This window comes from Mizuhopecten yessoensis, unplaced genomic scaffold, assembly GCF_002113885.1.
Source record: "Mizuhopecten yessoensis strain PY_sf001 unplaced genomic scaffold, ASM211388v2 scaffold4783, whole genome shotgun sequence".
Taxonomy (NCBI): Eukaryota; Metazoa; Mollusca; class Bivalvia; order Pectinida; family Pectinidae; genus Mizuhopecten; species Mizuhopecten yessoensis.
Window position 1 is genome coordinate 367,997 of NW_018405719.1, and position 16,308 is coordinate 384,304.

Sequence of the window (16,308 nt, forward strand, 5' to 3'; positions counted from 1 at the left end):
TACTTATCCTATGGCCAGTTTTGGTATCCGGGTACTTATCCTATGGCCAGTTTTGGTATCCGGGTACTTATCCCATGGGGGATACAAATCTCACATGACACCGGAACTAAGAAATGTGAAAAGCGTTAAGATATAGTAGAATATATGGCTGAGTGTTGGAACCCTGTCTATGAGTACATATATTTAACCCTCTAATGTTGATCAATGTCATCCAATATTAAAAGTATCGCTGGTTACTCATACTCAGAAGACAGAGCACATCAAACCTGTGCTATACAGGTCACAGTACAAAATAACCTACACACACATCACACCTGTGCTAAACAGGTCACAGTACAAAATAACCTACACACATCACACCTGTGCTATACCTGTCACAGTACAAAATAATAACCTACACACACATCACACCTGTGCTGTACAGGTCACAGTACAAAATAACCTACACACACATCACACCTGTGCTACACAGGTCACAGTACAAAATAACCTACACACACATTACACCTATGCTACACAGGTCACAGTGCAAAATAACCTACACACACATCACACCTGTGCTATACAGGTCACAGTACAAAATATCCTACACACACATCATACGCTACACCACACAAGTATATATCTGTGACTTTATGTTATATAGTTTACCAACCTACACACACATCGTACGCTACACCACACAAGTATACATCTGTGACTTTATGTTATACAGTTTACCTACCTACACACACATCATACGCTACACCACACAAGTATACATCGGTGACTTTATGTTATATAGTTTACCTACCTACACACACATCATACGCTACACCACATAAGTATACATCAGTGACTTTATGTTATACAGTTTACCTACCTACACACACATCATACCCTACGCCACACAAATATACATCTGTGACTTTATATTATAAAGTTTACCTACCTACACACACATCATACGCTACACCCCATAAGTATACATCAGTGACTTTATGTTATACAGTTTACCTACCTACACACACACCATACGCTACACCACAAAAGTATACATCTGTGACTTTATGTTATAAAGTTTACCTACCTACACAAACATCATACGCTACACCACAAAAGTATACATCTGTGACTTTATGTTATAAAGTTTACCTACCTACACACACATCATACCCTACACCACACAAATATACATCTGTGACTTTATATTATAAAGTTTACCTACCTACACACACATCATACCCTACACCACAAAAATATACATCTGTGACTTTATATTATACAGTTTACCTACCTACACACACATCGTACGCTACACCACACAAGTTTACATCTGTGACTTTATTTTATAAAGTTTACCTACCTACACACACATCGTACGCTACACCACACAAGTTTACATCTGTGACTTTATGTTATAAAGTTTACCTACCTACACAAACATCATACGCTACACCACACAAGTTTACATCTGTGACTTTATGTTATAAAGTTTTCCTACCTACACGCACATCATATGCTTCAACACAAAAGTATACATCTGTGACTTTATGTTATACAGTTTAGCTACCTACACACACATCATACGCTACACCACACAAATATACATCTGTGACTTTATATTATAAAGTTTACCTACCTACACACACATCATACCCTACACCACACAAGTATACATCTGTGACTTTATGTTATAAAGTGATCCTACCTACACACACATCGTACGCTACACCACACAAATATACATCTGTGACTTTATGTTATACAGTTTAGCTACCTACACACACATCATACGCTACACCACACAAATATACATCTGTGACTTTATGTTATAAAGTTTACCTACCTACACACACATCATACGCTACACCACACAAGTATACATCAGTGACTTTATGTTTGGACAGGATTCGGACTAGATCTGTTTCAGCCAGTTTGTTGTTGTCCCAGAAGGCGGAGTAACTGTCCACATCTGACCTCATTCCTTTGTCTACAATGACGCCTCCTTCTACAAACTGAAACCAAGGGAAATATTCATAATACAAATAAGTTTTTTTAATCGTTTATTTTTTTATATCTATTTGCATAGGCCTATAACATGGTAATCTATAATATAAGAGCATATGTCAAATAATTTATATCTCAGAGTTACCTCCCTTAATGCATATAATGCATACATGTATAACAGATGATTGACTAACAACAGAAGCAGCCCCTGAGTCCAGGTTTCTCTAACTGTATTGTATTGACTAGTTATCAATACGGTTATGGAAACTCAGATTCAGGAGTTGTTTATGTCTTTTGTTATTGCTTTGCCTTATCACATACTTCCCAACCCTCCATATTTTTGAGGGTGACTCCCGATGTTCGACCCTTAAATTGAGCATTTCCAACCTGTGAATTTCCTAAACTATTCCTATTTTCTAAGATATTAAAGAGTTTATCTGAAAGAACAGCTCAAAAAATACCATTTAAAAGTATTATTTTTCCCTAGGGTGTACATACACATATTTTATTGATGGTTTTTAATTCTGAGCACGCATTATCTCCCCTTTGGCAAGTATGCTTCGGTATATCACTAGGTAAATCCTCCCAAAACCTACAAGAAGAGTGTGAACATTCCTCAACACTTATTGAACGTTGGTTCTTTACCCAGGCATTATGACTAAACAACTGACAGAATGGTCTCTTTTAAATGATTAGATGATAACTCCCAATTGAATTTTCGTGTTTAACAAGTTGTCTCAGGTACAGTTAATTCTACATATAGCAGGTGTACATATAGCACATGTCAAAATGTCATAATTATATTATAGGCAAATGTAATTGTACTGACTTAATGAACTCGTACTGATGAGTCAGTGTCACAGTCATAATTATTATCACATTGTTTTTACAAAAGAAACACAAAGTTTTAGGGTTAGATATCCTCTATGTATTTACGAGTTAACAGGGTTGATTAGACTGAGGTGTACGACTATCAATGGTTACTCTGTGTATACTCTCGGGGTTTAATTTGGATGAAGTCACTTTGTGACAGATTGTACAGACTGTCACTTAACGTAGGTGTATCGTTTCAGATATGTAGTTTGTCAGCTATCTAAACAAACAGTAAGGCTTGGAGACATAATAAGTTGAGCTTCTCCTAACCCGTTCTTTAAATTTGTTTGCATATATCAGTTTAACTTGGTTCATCTTTCTCCTGATTTTCTACTTTAATTACTAGTCTGTTTACTTTGAGATCCGGGTGAATTTTTGCACCCCACGAGCCCTGAACACAATGGGAAGGCCACAGCTTCTGCTCCGTGACAGGGGGACCCTCAAACACCACCGTGTCCAGCACTTTGGGAGGCATCTGTGTTTTCTGTGGGGGGAAACAGAGTACATTTTAATTAAAAGCCGTGATCAAGATAAAAGATTAAGGTTAAGGTCATAAATATAAACATGATTAATGTAAAGTTACAGGACAAATATCAGGACTCTATGCTACATGGTTCTGTTAAAGTAACCTTTTGCATTTTTAAAACTTCTGATCCCTGTGGTCATTTTATTTAATCAGAATCTACTCGATAGCCTACACCCCTATTCTAGCAATCCTAGACCTCATCACAGTTCTGCGTTAAGTTTTTTTCATAGAAAAGTTAAGGATATATGGGGCAAATTTTCTATGAACTTACATGTGAGTTTGTTTGGAGCGAACGTTAATCAACATTTTCTATGAACTTACATCTGAGTTTGTTGGAGCGAACGTTAATCAACATTTTCTATGAACTTACATGGGAGTTTGTTTGAAGCGAACGTTTATCAATATTTTCTATGAACTTATATAATTTCATGTGAGTTTGTTTGGAGCGTCCGTTTATCAACATTTTCTATGAACTTACATGTGAGTTTGTTGGAGCGAACGTTTATCAACATTTTCTATGAACTTACGTGTGAGTTTGTTTGGAGCGACCATTTATCAACATTTTCTATGAACTTACATGTGAGTTTGTTTGGATCTGCCGTTTATCAACAGTTTCTATGAACTTACATGTGAGTTTGTTTGGAGCGGCCGTTTATCAACATTTTCTATGAACTTACATGGGAGTTTGTTTGAAGCGAACGTTTATCAATATTTTCTATGAACTTATATAATTACTTGTGAGTTTGTTTGGAGCGTCCGTTTATCAACATTTTCTATGCACTTACATGTGAGTTTGTTTGGAGCGAACGTTTATCAACATTTTCTATGAACTTACGTGTGAGTTTGTTTGGAGCGACCATTTATCAACATTTTCTATGAACTTACATGTGAGTTTGTTGGAGCGAACGTTAATCAACATTTTCTATGAACTTACATGTGAGTTTGTTGGAGCGAACGGTTATCAACATTTTCTATGAACTTACATGTGAGTTTGTTGGAGCGAACGTTAATCAACATTTTCTATGAACTTACATTTTTGTACATGTGAGTTTGTTTGGAGGGAACGTTAATCAACATTTTCTATGAACTTACATGTGAGTTTGTTTGAAGCGAACGTTTATCAATATTTTCTATGAACTTATATAATTACATGTGAGTTTGTTTGGAGCGTCCGTTTATCAACATTTTCTATGAACTTACATGTGAGTTTGTTTGGAGCGGCCGTTTATCAACATTTTCAATGAAGGATATGTGATCAGCAGGGTGCCAGTCCCGCGTGTAAACCACAAGGTCAAAGGTCACCGTGTCCAGTACAGAGTTGATAGCTGGAATCACGCCATTACCATCCTGTCCAGCAGGGCAGTTACGTAGGGATAAACTTCCATCAAGGAAGTCATTCTGTACGTCAACGATCACAAGAGCCGACACTGGCTGTAAGATCTGAAAACATCACAACTTAATGAGTGAAACAATACATGAATAAAGGTGATATTTTTTTATGACTGTATTTGTTGTAGCGACAACTGTACTTTGATACACATGTGTGACGCCAAAACATCACTTCATACTACGATACAAACGTCTGACCATTCTCAATTAACACAGCAATATACGACCAATACTTATTGAAATTCCTTCATGTTGACCTTCAGCTGGTAATCAGTATAGCCTATTTATTAAATAATTCACCCCTGAAATTTCATAATGAACTATTCCAACCCATGAATTGGAAGAGTTCAAATGTGTCTTCAGGGATGAATGAGTTAATACTGGTAATCAGCCTGTTAAAGGGACAGTTTAGTGTAGAAAGTTTTGTTACAAAATTCTCCATGATAGTATGGTTTGATACTTCTTATGAGACAGTATTTTCTTGGTGTTCTTAATCTGTAATGAAGAAATCTTTAGCTATACCATCATAAGTTAATAGCATCTTCCAAACAACCTCTCAATCATCGCTGTAGATGAGTGATTTCACGTTTAAACCTACCGATATCATACTTGGTGCCCTTTGAAATTCTGCCGATACAGTGCCCCCTTGCATGCATACTCTAATTAAACCTGTTTCTTTTTATTCTAATCTAAATGTGAATACAATATCTCATTAAGTTTATATATTATGATACCAATAATTCTTGTTTGTGATGTATTGTGTAAATTTAAAGTGTTATATATGAATCAGACTCACTGACACTGCGTTGTCAATTGACAGCGTTGTACTTTACATGTTTAACTGTCCTGATTTAGCTTTGGGAGAGTGACACAAAATAAAGCTTAATAGCTTTACTGAATAATATATTTGGTAAATGACTTTCAGAGATAAGTTTTCCAACACTAGCTTGCTTACCGTTAATACATAAGACCTGTGAGCTTTGATAAGCAGGTATGCCTCGTCAGCGAAACATCAACATATAAAGCATCCTCAGGTATAAATTTTACTTTTAGTTGTCATAATTCTAATTTCCAACTCCCAATAAAGATATTGTTGTTTTAATTTTCAATGGTACACATACTTGCCAACTCTTTGAGATTTCCATGAGAGAGATTCTGCTCAAAATTAAAACATGAATAAAATGTATGTATATACCACCTAGAGGCAAAATAACCCTTTATAGTGACATATTTCGAGTTGTTCTTTCAGATGAAATGATTAGATCATAGAATATAGGAACAATTTAGCAAATTCACTGTTTGAAAACACTAAATTTAAGGGTCCAAAATCGGGAGTCTCCTTCGATTCCTAAATAGGGAGAGTTGGCAATGCAAGTATGGGTACACTGTTTATCTGTATGGTTCTATCAACAGTACAGGGATACTCAGACATACAGATGAGAGAGACAGGAAGCTATTGTACTATAGCAGTCTCTGTCCAGACATACACATGAGAGAGACAGGAAGCTATTGTACTATAGCAGTCTCTGTCCAGACATACAGATGAGAGAGACAGGAAGCTATTGTACTATAGCAGTCTCTGTCCAGACATACAGATGAGAGAGACAGGAAGCTATTGTACTATAGCAGTCTCTGTCCAGACCTACAGATGAGATAGACATGAAGCTATTGTACTATAGCAGTCTCTGTCCAGACATACAGATGAGAGAGACAGGAAGCTATTGTACTATAGCAGTCTCTGTCCATGTTATCATTTCCACATGTAACTTTATGAAGTCAATGGACCAGTTAATTGTGACGGAGACTAACCTGACCTGATTATTCAGCAGGTCAGTAATACTAAGTGTATATAGGAGTAATATATTTAGACAAGCTGTGATCAATACCGGTGTTTATACAGTCCATGTAGGGAAGGATATCTGTGACGTTAATCCGGACTATATTTAACAAGCTGCACACATATCATCAGCAGGTGAAGAAACATTTAATTTAGCTTTTGTATTTAACATAAATCTGTCATAGTGTATAACGTGACCTTTCACCCAGTCAAATATCTACCCTGTGTTCATATCACCATCACCTGTCATTATTACTATATATGGTATGCTGTGTACTATGTTATGATAGATTTGTTCTCAATGCGGAGAGCAAAAAAGACCAAAGTTAAACTTCAGTGAACATTTCCAGGTATACCGTACCAACTTAACAACAAAAGACCTACTGGCAATCTTAATTACCAACAAAAGACCTACCGGTAATCTTAATTACCAACATAAGATCTACCCATAATCTTAATTACCAACAAATACCTTCCGGTAATCTGGTTTCCCAACAAAAGACCTCCCGGCAATCTTAATTACCAACAAATACCTACAGGTAATCTTAATATCAACAAAAGACCTACCGGTAATGTTAATATCAACAAAAGACCTCCCGGTAATCTTGTTTACCAACAAAAGACCTCCCGGGAATCTTAATTACCAACAAAAGACCTCCCGGTAATCTTAATTACCAACAAAAGACCTACCGGTAATCTTGTTTACCAACAAAAGACCTCCCGGTAATCTTAATTACCAACAAAAGACCTACCGGTTATCTTAATTACCAACAAAAGACCTACCGGTAATCTTAATATCAACAAAAGACCTACCGGTAATCTTAATTACCAACATAAGATCTACCCATAATCTTAATTACCAACAAATACCTACCGGTAATCTTAATTACCAACAAAAGACCTACCGGTAATCTTAATTACCAACAAGAGATCTACCGGTAATCTTAAATACCAACAAAAGACCTGCCGGTAACCTTAATTACCAACAAGAGGTCTACCGGTAATCTTAATTACCAACAAGAGATCTGCCGGTTATCTTAATTACCAACAAATACCTACCGGTAATCTTAACTACCAACAAAAGACCTACTGGTAATCTTAATTATCATCAAAAGACCTACCGGTAATCTTAATTACCAACAAAAGACCTCCCGGTAATCTTAATTACCAACAAAATACCTTAATTCTCTTTTATTTATCTAAATTCTTTTGTAATTGTTCTGTCAATAGTGGCCATCTTGAATTCTTCACAAAACCAAATAATCACAACAACTACATTAAGTCAGAACAATAAGACTGCTTTAATTAGTATATAGTAATAGGGCCCCCTCAGTCCCCATGGGGGCTATAACCTTCATTTATACAACACTGAATTTTCCTAGCCTCAGGTTGTCTCATACGTATACCAAATCAGGTAAAAATCCCTAATAAGGAATTGTCTGTCTCCCAATCACTGCACCTCCTATATAAGAAGTACAGTGTATAATATAACTGTTGTTTTTCCATTATTGAGCCCTAGGTGATAAAGTTGACAGAAGACATTCCTCTCCAGACTTTAACTACTTCCCATACAGCAAGCAGAGGTTTATTAAACAAGTATTATGTTTAATAATACTTGCTGTTGAAATCATTAAAATTACATGAAATCAATAAAGGTACGCCCTGTGACGCATGCTACATGTCCATAATAAATAAGTCATTCTACTGCCTGGACCTTCTATAGGTGCTTACCTGTTTCAGCCAATAAAAACTGTTCTCCATAAATTCTTTCTTGTTAATTTTGCCATCCTGTTAAGAAGAATACAAGCATGCATTATTGAACAAGTTGAAATGCTGATACAATACCTGTCTTTATATAGACAGACTCCATGTTCTAGACACCATTCTTGTCTTTATATGGACTTGAGGTTCTGCCATGTATAGTTATATTGTAAGGTAGCAGGGTGGGAGTGTCCAGCAGCTGTAGCAAAGTGTAATAGCTTGGCAGGTTATAAACGTGGACCATTATATGTGTGTGTGCTGTAATGGCAGTTCTAGTCATCACTAACATAATGTCTGTCTGGCTGTGGGCCTGACAGATCACACAACACGAAGCCCCATAAAATATATGTAAACCTCTGTTTCAAACAATGACTTTTCTTTCTTTTGTAAAACAGCAGCTAGCTTAGAGAGAAATTTACATTTTTCCACTGTTACCCTATCTCAAGTTCATGACACCATCATGTTACAGAAAAATATTCTAGAAATAGAGTATGGTTTTATTGCAATATTATTACACTGAAAAAATCACTAAAGTTTTATAGCTAATAAAAAAACATACATTTTGTGAACATACACTAACGCTGCCAGATTTTGGGTTTTTCTCTCCATCAAATCGTAAAAGAAAACTTTCTAAATTTGACTTTGAACAAAATGTAGGCATAGCGTAATTATAAGTGGACAGGGTTGTTTGGCAATAACCCAGTAGGTCAATTGGTAGAGAGCGTGTCCATCTAGAACTTGGAAGGTCCTGGTGTGAATCCCGGTCTGGACATACATTTCTCTCCCTCTCGCTCCTGTAACAGTGGTGCCTGTGACCAACCCTTATTTCAACTACTGAGTGAGTGTTTCGGAAGGGGATACCAGAACCTGGGTTGTAAATAATGTGTCTTTGGGGGTGAAGACTGAGCTAAAAAGAAGAGAGGAAAGCAGAAGAACATGACTGGGTCGTTCACCCGCAACCAGGTAGCTGAAGTGGTAGAGCATCTGTCTAGAGTTTGAAACGTCCCGGGTTCGAATCCTGATCTGGCGGTGCATCTTTTCTCTCTCTTTTATCATGTGTTATACATAGGCAATAATCAGGGTATATATGGGTGACATAACAAAGTAAATAGTTCTGTCTTCACCATAACGAATGATGCAAAATCTAGATTTATATATATGTTGTTATTATCTGGTACATAGACAACAAGAGGCCCAAGGGCCTTAGCGGTCACCTGAGTTATATCATAGGTACTGGTAGCTTTATTTTATTGTTTAGATGTGATGTGGAAATCAGCATGTAAATTAAGCGAAATGCAATACTTGTCATGTCATCAAAGGATAAGAATTTGAAAATATTGGTAAATGTTCCCTTTGGGGCCCTGCCCTAGCCCCTGGGGATGGGGCAGGAATCCCAATTTTACAAAGTAATTAATACTCTCATTCACCAAAGATGATTCTGACTAAGTTTGAGTAATTTTCTGCTGAAAATGGATAAAATATATACCCAAAAGTGTCATTTCGCTATATAAACTATGGTAAACTTTACCCCCTCCCCAAGGGAGAACGGATAGCTCTGGGGTCCTGAAATTTACAATTTAAATAAAGCCCCTGATGATCTTTCCATCCATGCAGAGAAAATGACTGTAGTATAGGACTCTGAGTCTGGGGAAGAACATTTTTGAAATATTGGTCAATTTTCCCTTTGGGGCCCCGCCCTGGCCCCTAGGGTTGGGGTAGGAATCCCAATTTTACAATTTAAAACCATCTTCCTCCTCCAAGGATGATTCTCACCAAGTAAAAATAATTTCCAACAGAAAATTGTCAAAATATACCCAAAAGTGTTGTTTCCCTATATAAACTATAGTAAACTTTACCCCCTCCCCAAGGGAGAACGGATAGCTTGGGGGTCCTGAAATTTACAATTTAAATAAAGCCCCTGATGATCTTTCCATCCATGCAGAGAAAATGACTGTAATACCTCTGAGTCTGGAGTTCCCTTTTGGGCCCCGCCCTGGCCCCTAGGGTTGGGGTAGGAATCCCAATTTTACAATTTGGTATCCTCATCTATCAAGGATGATTCTGACCAAGTTTGAAAAAATTCCATCCACTGGTTCTTGAGAAGAAGTTGATTATGTAAAAGTTTACGCACGACGCACGACGGACGACGGACGACGACGGACGGAAAGTGATTGGAATAGGTCACTTGAGCAAAGCTCAGGTGACCTAAAAATACTGACGGGTCAACAAGAGCCCCGCGATGTGTCTGATCATTCCCCTGTGGTATACATCTTTATGTTCAGTAACAGTAACTTTAACCATGACCTTAAACACTTTTAAACCCCTACTACACATCTAAATATCACAGTGGATCACTATGAAAAGATGGTAGCCTTCTAGGATTTCAAGATCATGACTGTACCTCAAATAGTCTATTTAAGGTAACGGTGACCTTGACCTTAAAATGTTTTTAAACCCCTATTTCACATCTACATATCACCATGTCAAATTCTAAACAAGAGGCCCAAGAGGGCCTGTATCGCTCACCTGAATATTTAAGCAGTCATAGCAAAATATTCTCATTACATATTATATTGCACTAAAAATATTTCCCTCACAAACTTTATTGGCTCCATCTGTTGAAACAACCAGCAAAATAAGATTCTATGCTTTTTGATTCTTCTTCAGAAGTTGCTTGACATATTTTTCCCTGTGACCTTGTAAGTAGGTTAATGTCATTTTCCTTCTCAAATTGGTTAGCTCTATTTCAAAATGCTACCAGCCAAATCTTATGAATCCATTCCTTTTAGTTCTTGAGAACAAATCCTTTAAAATGTTGTTGACCTTTGTGACCTTTTAAGTAGGCTGAGGTCATTTTCATTCGCAAACTTTGGTGAGCTCTATCCCAGGAAGTCACCAGCCAAATATTAAGGTTCTATACCGTCCAGTTCTTCAGAAGAAGTTGTTCTAAGTGCTAGACATATCTGACTCCTGTGACATTGAAAGTATGTCAAGGTCATTGTCATTCGCAAACTTTGCTGGGCTCTTTCCCAGGAAATAACCAGCCAAATATTAAGGTTCTATACCGTCCAGTTCTTCAGAAGAAGTTGTTCTAAGTATTAGACATATCTGACTCCTGTGACCTTGAATGTAAGTCAAGGTCATTTTCATTCGCACACTTTGTTGGGCTCCTTCCCATGAAGTAACCAGCCAAATATTAAGGTTCTATACCGTCCAGTTCTTCAGAAGCAGTCGTTTTAAGAGTTTGACATATCTACCTCATGTGACCTTAAAAGTAGGTCATGGTCATTTTCATTCTCAAACTTTGTTGGGCTCTATCCCAGGAAGCCACCAGCCAAATATACAGATTCTATCCCTTTCAGTTCTTCAGAAGAAGTCGTTTGAAGTTTTTGACATATTTGACCCCTGTGACCTTGAAAGTAAGTCAAGGTCATTTTCATTCTCAAACTTTATTGGGCTCCATCCCAGGAATCCATCAGCCAAATATAAAGATTCTATACCTTTCAGTTCTTCAGAAGAAGTCGTTTGAAGTTTTTGACATATTTGACCCCTGTGACCTTGAAAGTAGGTCAAGGTCATTTTCATTCTCAAACTTTGTTGGGCTCCTACCAACAAAGCTTTCAGTCAAATATCATGACTCTAGGCCTGTCCGTACTTCTGCAGAAAGTTGACGGACGAGGACGGACGACGGATGCCGCACCATGACATAAGCTCACTTGCCCTTCAGGCAGGTGATCTAAAAAGTTGAGTCTTTTGGATTTTGAGATAAGGACTTTATCCTATGGTCTATTTATAGTAACAGTGACCTTGACCTTAGAAAGATTTGGATTCTGAGATAAGGACTTTACCCATGGTCTATTTATAGTAACAGTGACCTAGACCTTAGAATGATTAGTATGTTGGATTTTGAGTTATCTCCAGAAAAACAAGTGTGAATACAGATGGACACAGTTATTACTATTTGCCACCCAAATCTCTGATGATGTCAGTCAGGCCAGCCCTAACAAGTGTGCTGCTGTACATATCATTGCTGGATAAAATATCTGAAAAATAATGTATTATACTGTTTTCTTGTCATGTTTACCCAACATATCACTATAGTAAATATTTAACAACATACCACAATTTGGATAATTGATCCTTAAATATAAAGCCTGAAAATTGGAACACAATAAATGTATAAATAAACGGACCTCCCTGTATGTACATAGTTTAATTAGCATCAATCAGCATGTCACAGTCCAATGACTGGATGGTGTGTTAGATCCACGACCACCATAGACCAGAGATCCTTACTCATTTAACTTTATACCTGATGTTTGATGAATTTAACCTCAAACATGGAAATAATGACCTTGAACTCTGACCATGACCCCCTGACAGTGCCCCTGACCTACGTACCTTGTCTATATCGAGTAAATCCATAAACTGTGACAACACCTGAGAGGTGATTGTGTATGGCTGACCTCCATCACAGAAAAGATCAGTAAGTAATCCATCAAACTCCGTCTGCTTTAATACACCGTCCCTGAAATGTAATAATCACAAAATTAAAGTACATACTTGGTACTACATAGATCTAACACTAGACTTAATTACACAGATCCTACTCTGGAACATATCTACACAGATCTAACTCTAGTACACATCTACACAGATCTTACTCTAGTACACATCTACACATATCTTACTCTAGTACATATCTACACAGATCTTCCTCTTGTACATATCTACACAGATCTTACTCTAGTACATATCTACACAGATCTTCCTATAGTACACATCTGCATAGATCTCTTACTTTAGTACACATCTACACAGATCTTACTCTAGTACATAACTACAAAGATCTTACTCTAGTACACATCTACACAGATCTTACTTTAGTACACATCTACACAGATCTTACTCTAGTACACATCTAAACAGATCTTACTCTAGTACATATCTACACATATGTTACTCTAGTACATATCTACAAAGATCTTACTATAGTACACATCTGCATAGATACATATCTACACAGATCTTACTCTGGTACATATCTACACAGATATTACTCTAGTACATATCTACACAGACCTTACTCTAGTACATATCTACACAGATCTTACTCTCGTACATATCTACACAGATCTTACTCTAGTACACATCTACAAAGAGCTTACTCTAGTACACATCTAAACAGATCTGTGTAGATGTGTACTAGAGTAAGATCTGTGTAGACATGTACTAGAGTAAGATCTATGTAGATGTGTACTAGAGTAAGATCTATGTAGATATGTACTAGAGTAAGATCTGTGTAGATGTGTACTAGAGTGTAGATATGTACTAGAGTAAGATCTATGCAGATGTGTACTATAGGAAGATCTGTGTAGATATGTACTAGAGTAAGGTATGTGGAGATGTGTACTAGAGTAAGATCTGTGTAGATATGTGCCAGAGTAAGATCTGTGTAGATATGTACTAGAGTAAGGTCTGTGTAGATATGTACTAGAGTAAGATCTGTGTGGATATGTACCAGAGTAAGATCTGTGTAGATATGTACTAGAGTAACATATGTGTAGATATGCACTAGAGTAAGATTTGTGTAGATATTTACTAGAGTAAGATCTATGTAGATATGTACTAGAGTAAGGTCTATGCATATGTGTACTATAGTACATATCTACACAAATCTTACTCTAGTGCATATCTACCCATATGTTACTCTAGTACATATCTACACAAATCTTACTCTAGTGCATATCTACCCATATGTTACTCTAGTACATATCTACACAAATCTTACTCTAGTGCATATCTACACATATGTTACTCTAGTACATATCTACACAGATCTTACTCTGGTACATATCTACACAGATCTTACTCTAGTACATATCTACACAGACCTTACTCTAGTACATATCTACACAAATCTTACTATAGTACACATCTGCATAGACCTTACTCTAGTACATATCTACATAGATCTTACTCTAGTACATATCTACACAAATCTTACTCTAGTGCATATCTACACATATGTTACTCTAGTACATATCTACACAAATCTTACTCTAGTGCATATCTACACATATGTTACTCTAGTACATATCTACACAGATCTTACTCTAGTACATATCTACATATATCTTACTTTAGTACATATCTACACAGATCTTACTCTAGTACATATCTACATAGATCTTACTTTAGTACACATCTACACAGATCTTACTCTAGTATACATCTACACAGATCTTACTCTAGTACACATCTACACATATCTTACTCTAGTACATATCTACACAGATCTTCCTATAGTCCACATCTGCATAGATCTTACTCTAGTACATATCTACATAGATCTTACTCTAGTACACATCTACACAGATCTTACTTTAGTACACATCTACACAGATCTTACTCTAGTACATATCTACACAGATCTTATATCTACACAGATCTTACTCTAGTACACATCTACACAGCTCTTACTTTAGTACACATCTACACAGATCTTACTCTAGTACACATCTACAAAGATCTTACTATAGTACACATCTGCATAGATCTTACTCTAGTACATATCTACACATATGTTACTCTAGTACATATCTACACAGATCTTACTATAGTACACATCTGCATAGATCTTACTCTAGTACATATCTACACAGATCTTCCTATAGTGCACATCTGCATAGATCTTACTCTATTACATATCTACACAGATCTTACTCTACTACACGTCTACACAGATCTTACTCTAGTGCACATCTACACAAATCTTACTCTAGTACACATCTCCACAAATCTTACTCTAGTACACATCTACACAAATCTTACTCTAGAGTACATATCTACACAGATCTCCCTATAGTACACATCTGCATAGATCGTACTCTAGTACATATCTACATAGATCTTACTTTACTACATATCTACACAGATCTTACTCTAGTGCACATCTACACAAATCTTACTCTAGTACATATCTAAACAGATCATACTGTAGTATACATCTACACAGATCTTACTCTACTACACATCTACACAGATCTTACTCTAGTACACATCTACACAAATCTTACTCTAGTACATATCTACACATATGTTACTCTAGTACATATCTACAAAGATCTTACTATAGTACACATCTGCATAGATCTTACTCTAGTACACATCTACATAGATCTTACTCTAGTACACATCTACACAGATCTTACTCTAGTACACATCTACACAGATCTTACTCTGGTACATATCTACATAGATCTTACTTTAGTACATATCTACAAAGAGCTTACTCTAGTACATATCTACACAGATCTTACTCTAGTACATATCGACACATATCTTACTCTAGTATATATCTACATAGATCTTACTCTAGTACATATCTACACATATCTTACTCTAGTATATATCTACATAGATCTTACTCTAGTACCCGTCTACAAAGATCTTCCTCGAGTACATATCTACACAGATCTTACTCTAGTACATATCTACATAGATCTTACTCTAGTACCCATCTACACAGATCTTACTCTAGCACATATCTAAACATATCTTACTCTAGTACACATCTACACAGATCTTACTCTAGTACACATCTACAAAGATCTTACTCTGGTACATATCTACTCATATGTTACTCTAGTACATATCTACACAGATCTTCCTATAGTACACATCTGCATAGATCTTACTCTAGTACATATCTACATAGATCTTACTTTAGTACATATCTACACAAATCTTACTCTAGTACATATCTACATATATGTTACTCTAGTACATATCTACAAAGATCTTACTCTAGTACATATCTACACAGATCTTACTCTAGTATATATCTACAAAGATCTTACTCTAGTACACATCTACACAGATCTTACTCTAGTACATATCTACACAGATCTTACTCTAGTATATATCTACA

General features: G+C 36.4%; 1 protein-coding gene across 1 annotated transcript in view; it reads right to left on the reverse strand.

The window, feature by feature from the left end:
* LOC110449679 (nicotinamidase-like) overlaps window positions 1–16,308 on the reverse strand; it is a 34,438-nt gene that overhangs the window by 7,879 nt on the left and 10,251 nt on the right. Inside the window, exons 2-6 of the mRNA XM_021496696.1 lie at window positions 12,777–12,903; window positions 8,346–8,402; window positions 4,589–4,828; window positions 3,218–3,346; window positions 1,829–1,997 (exon numbers count right to left, since the gene is read on the reverse strand). Of these exons, the coding sequence (XP_021352371.1) occupies window positions 1,829–1,997; window positions 3,218–3,346; window positions 4,589–4,828; window positions 8,346–8,402; window positions 12,777–12,903 (722 nt within the window). The remainder of the gene's footprint in view (window positions 1–1,828; window positions 1,998–3,217; window positions 3,347–4,588; window positions 4,829–8,345; window positions 8,403–12,776; window positions 12,904–16,308) is intronic.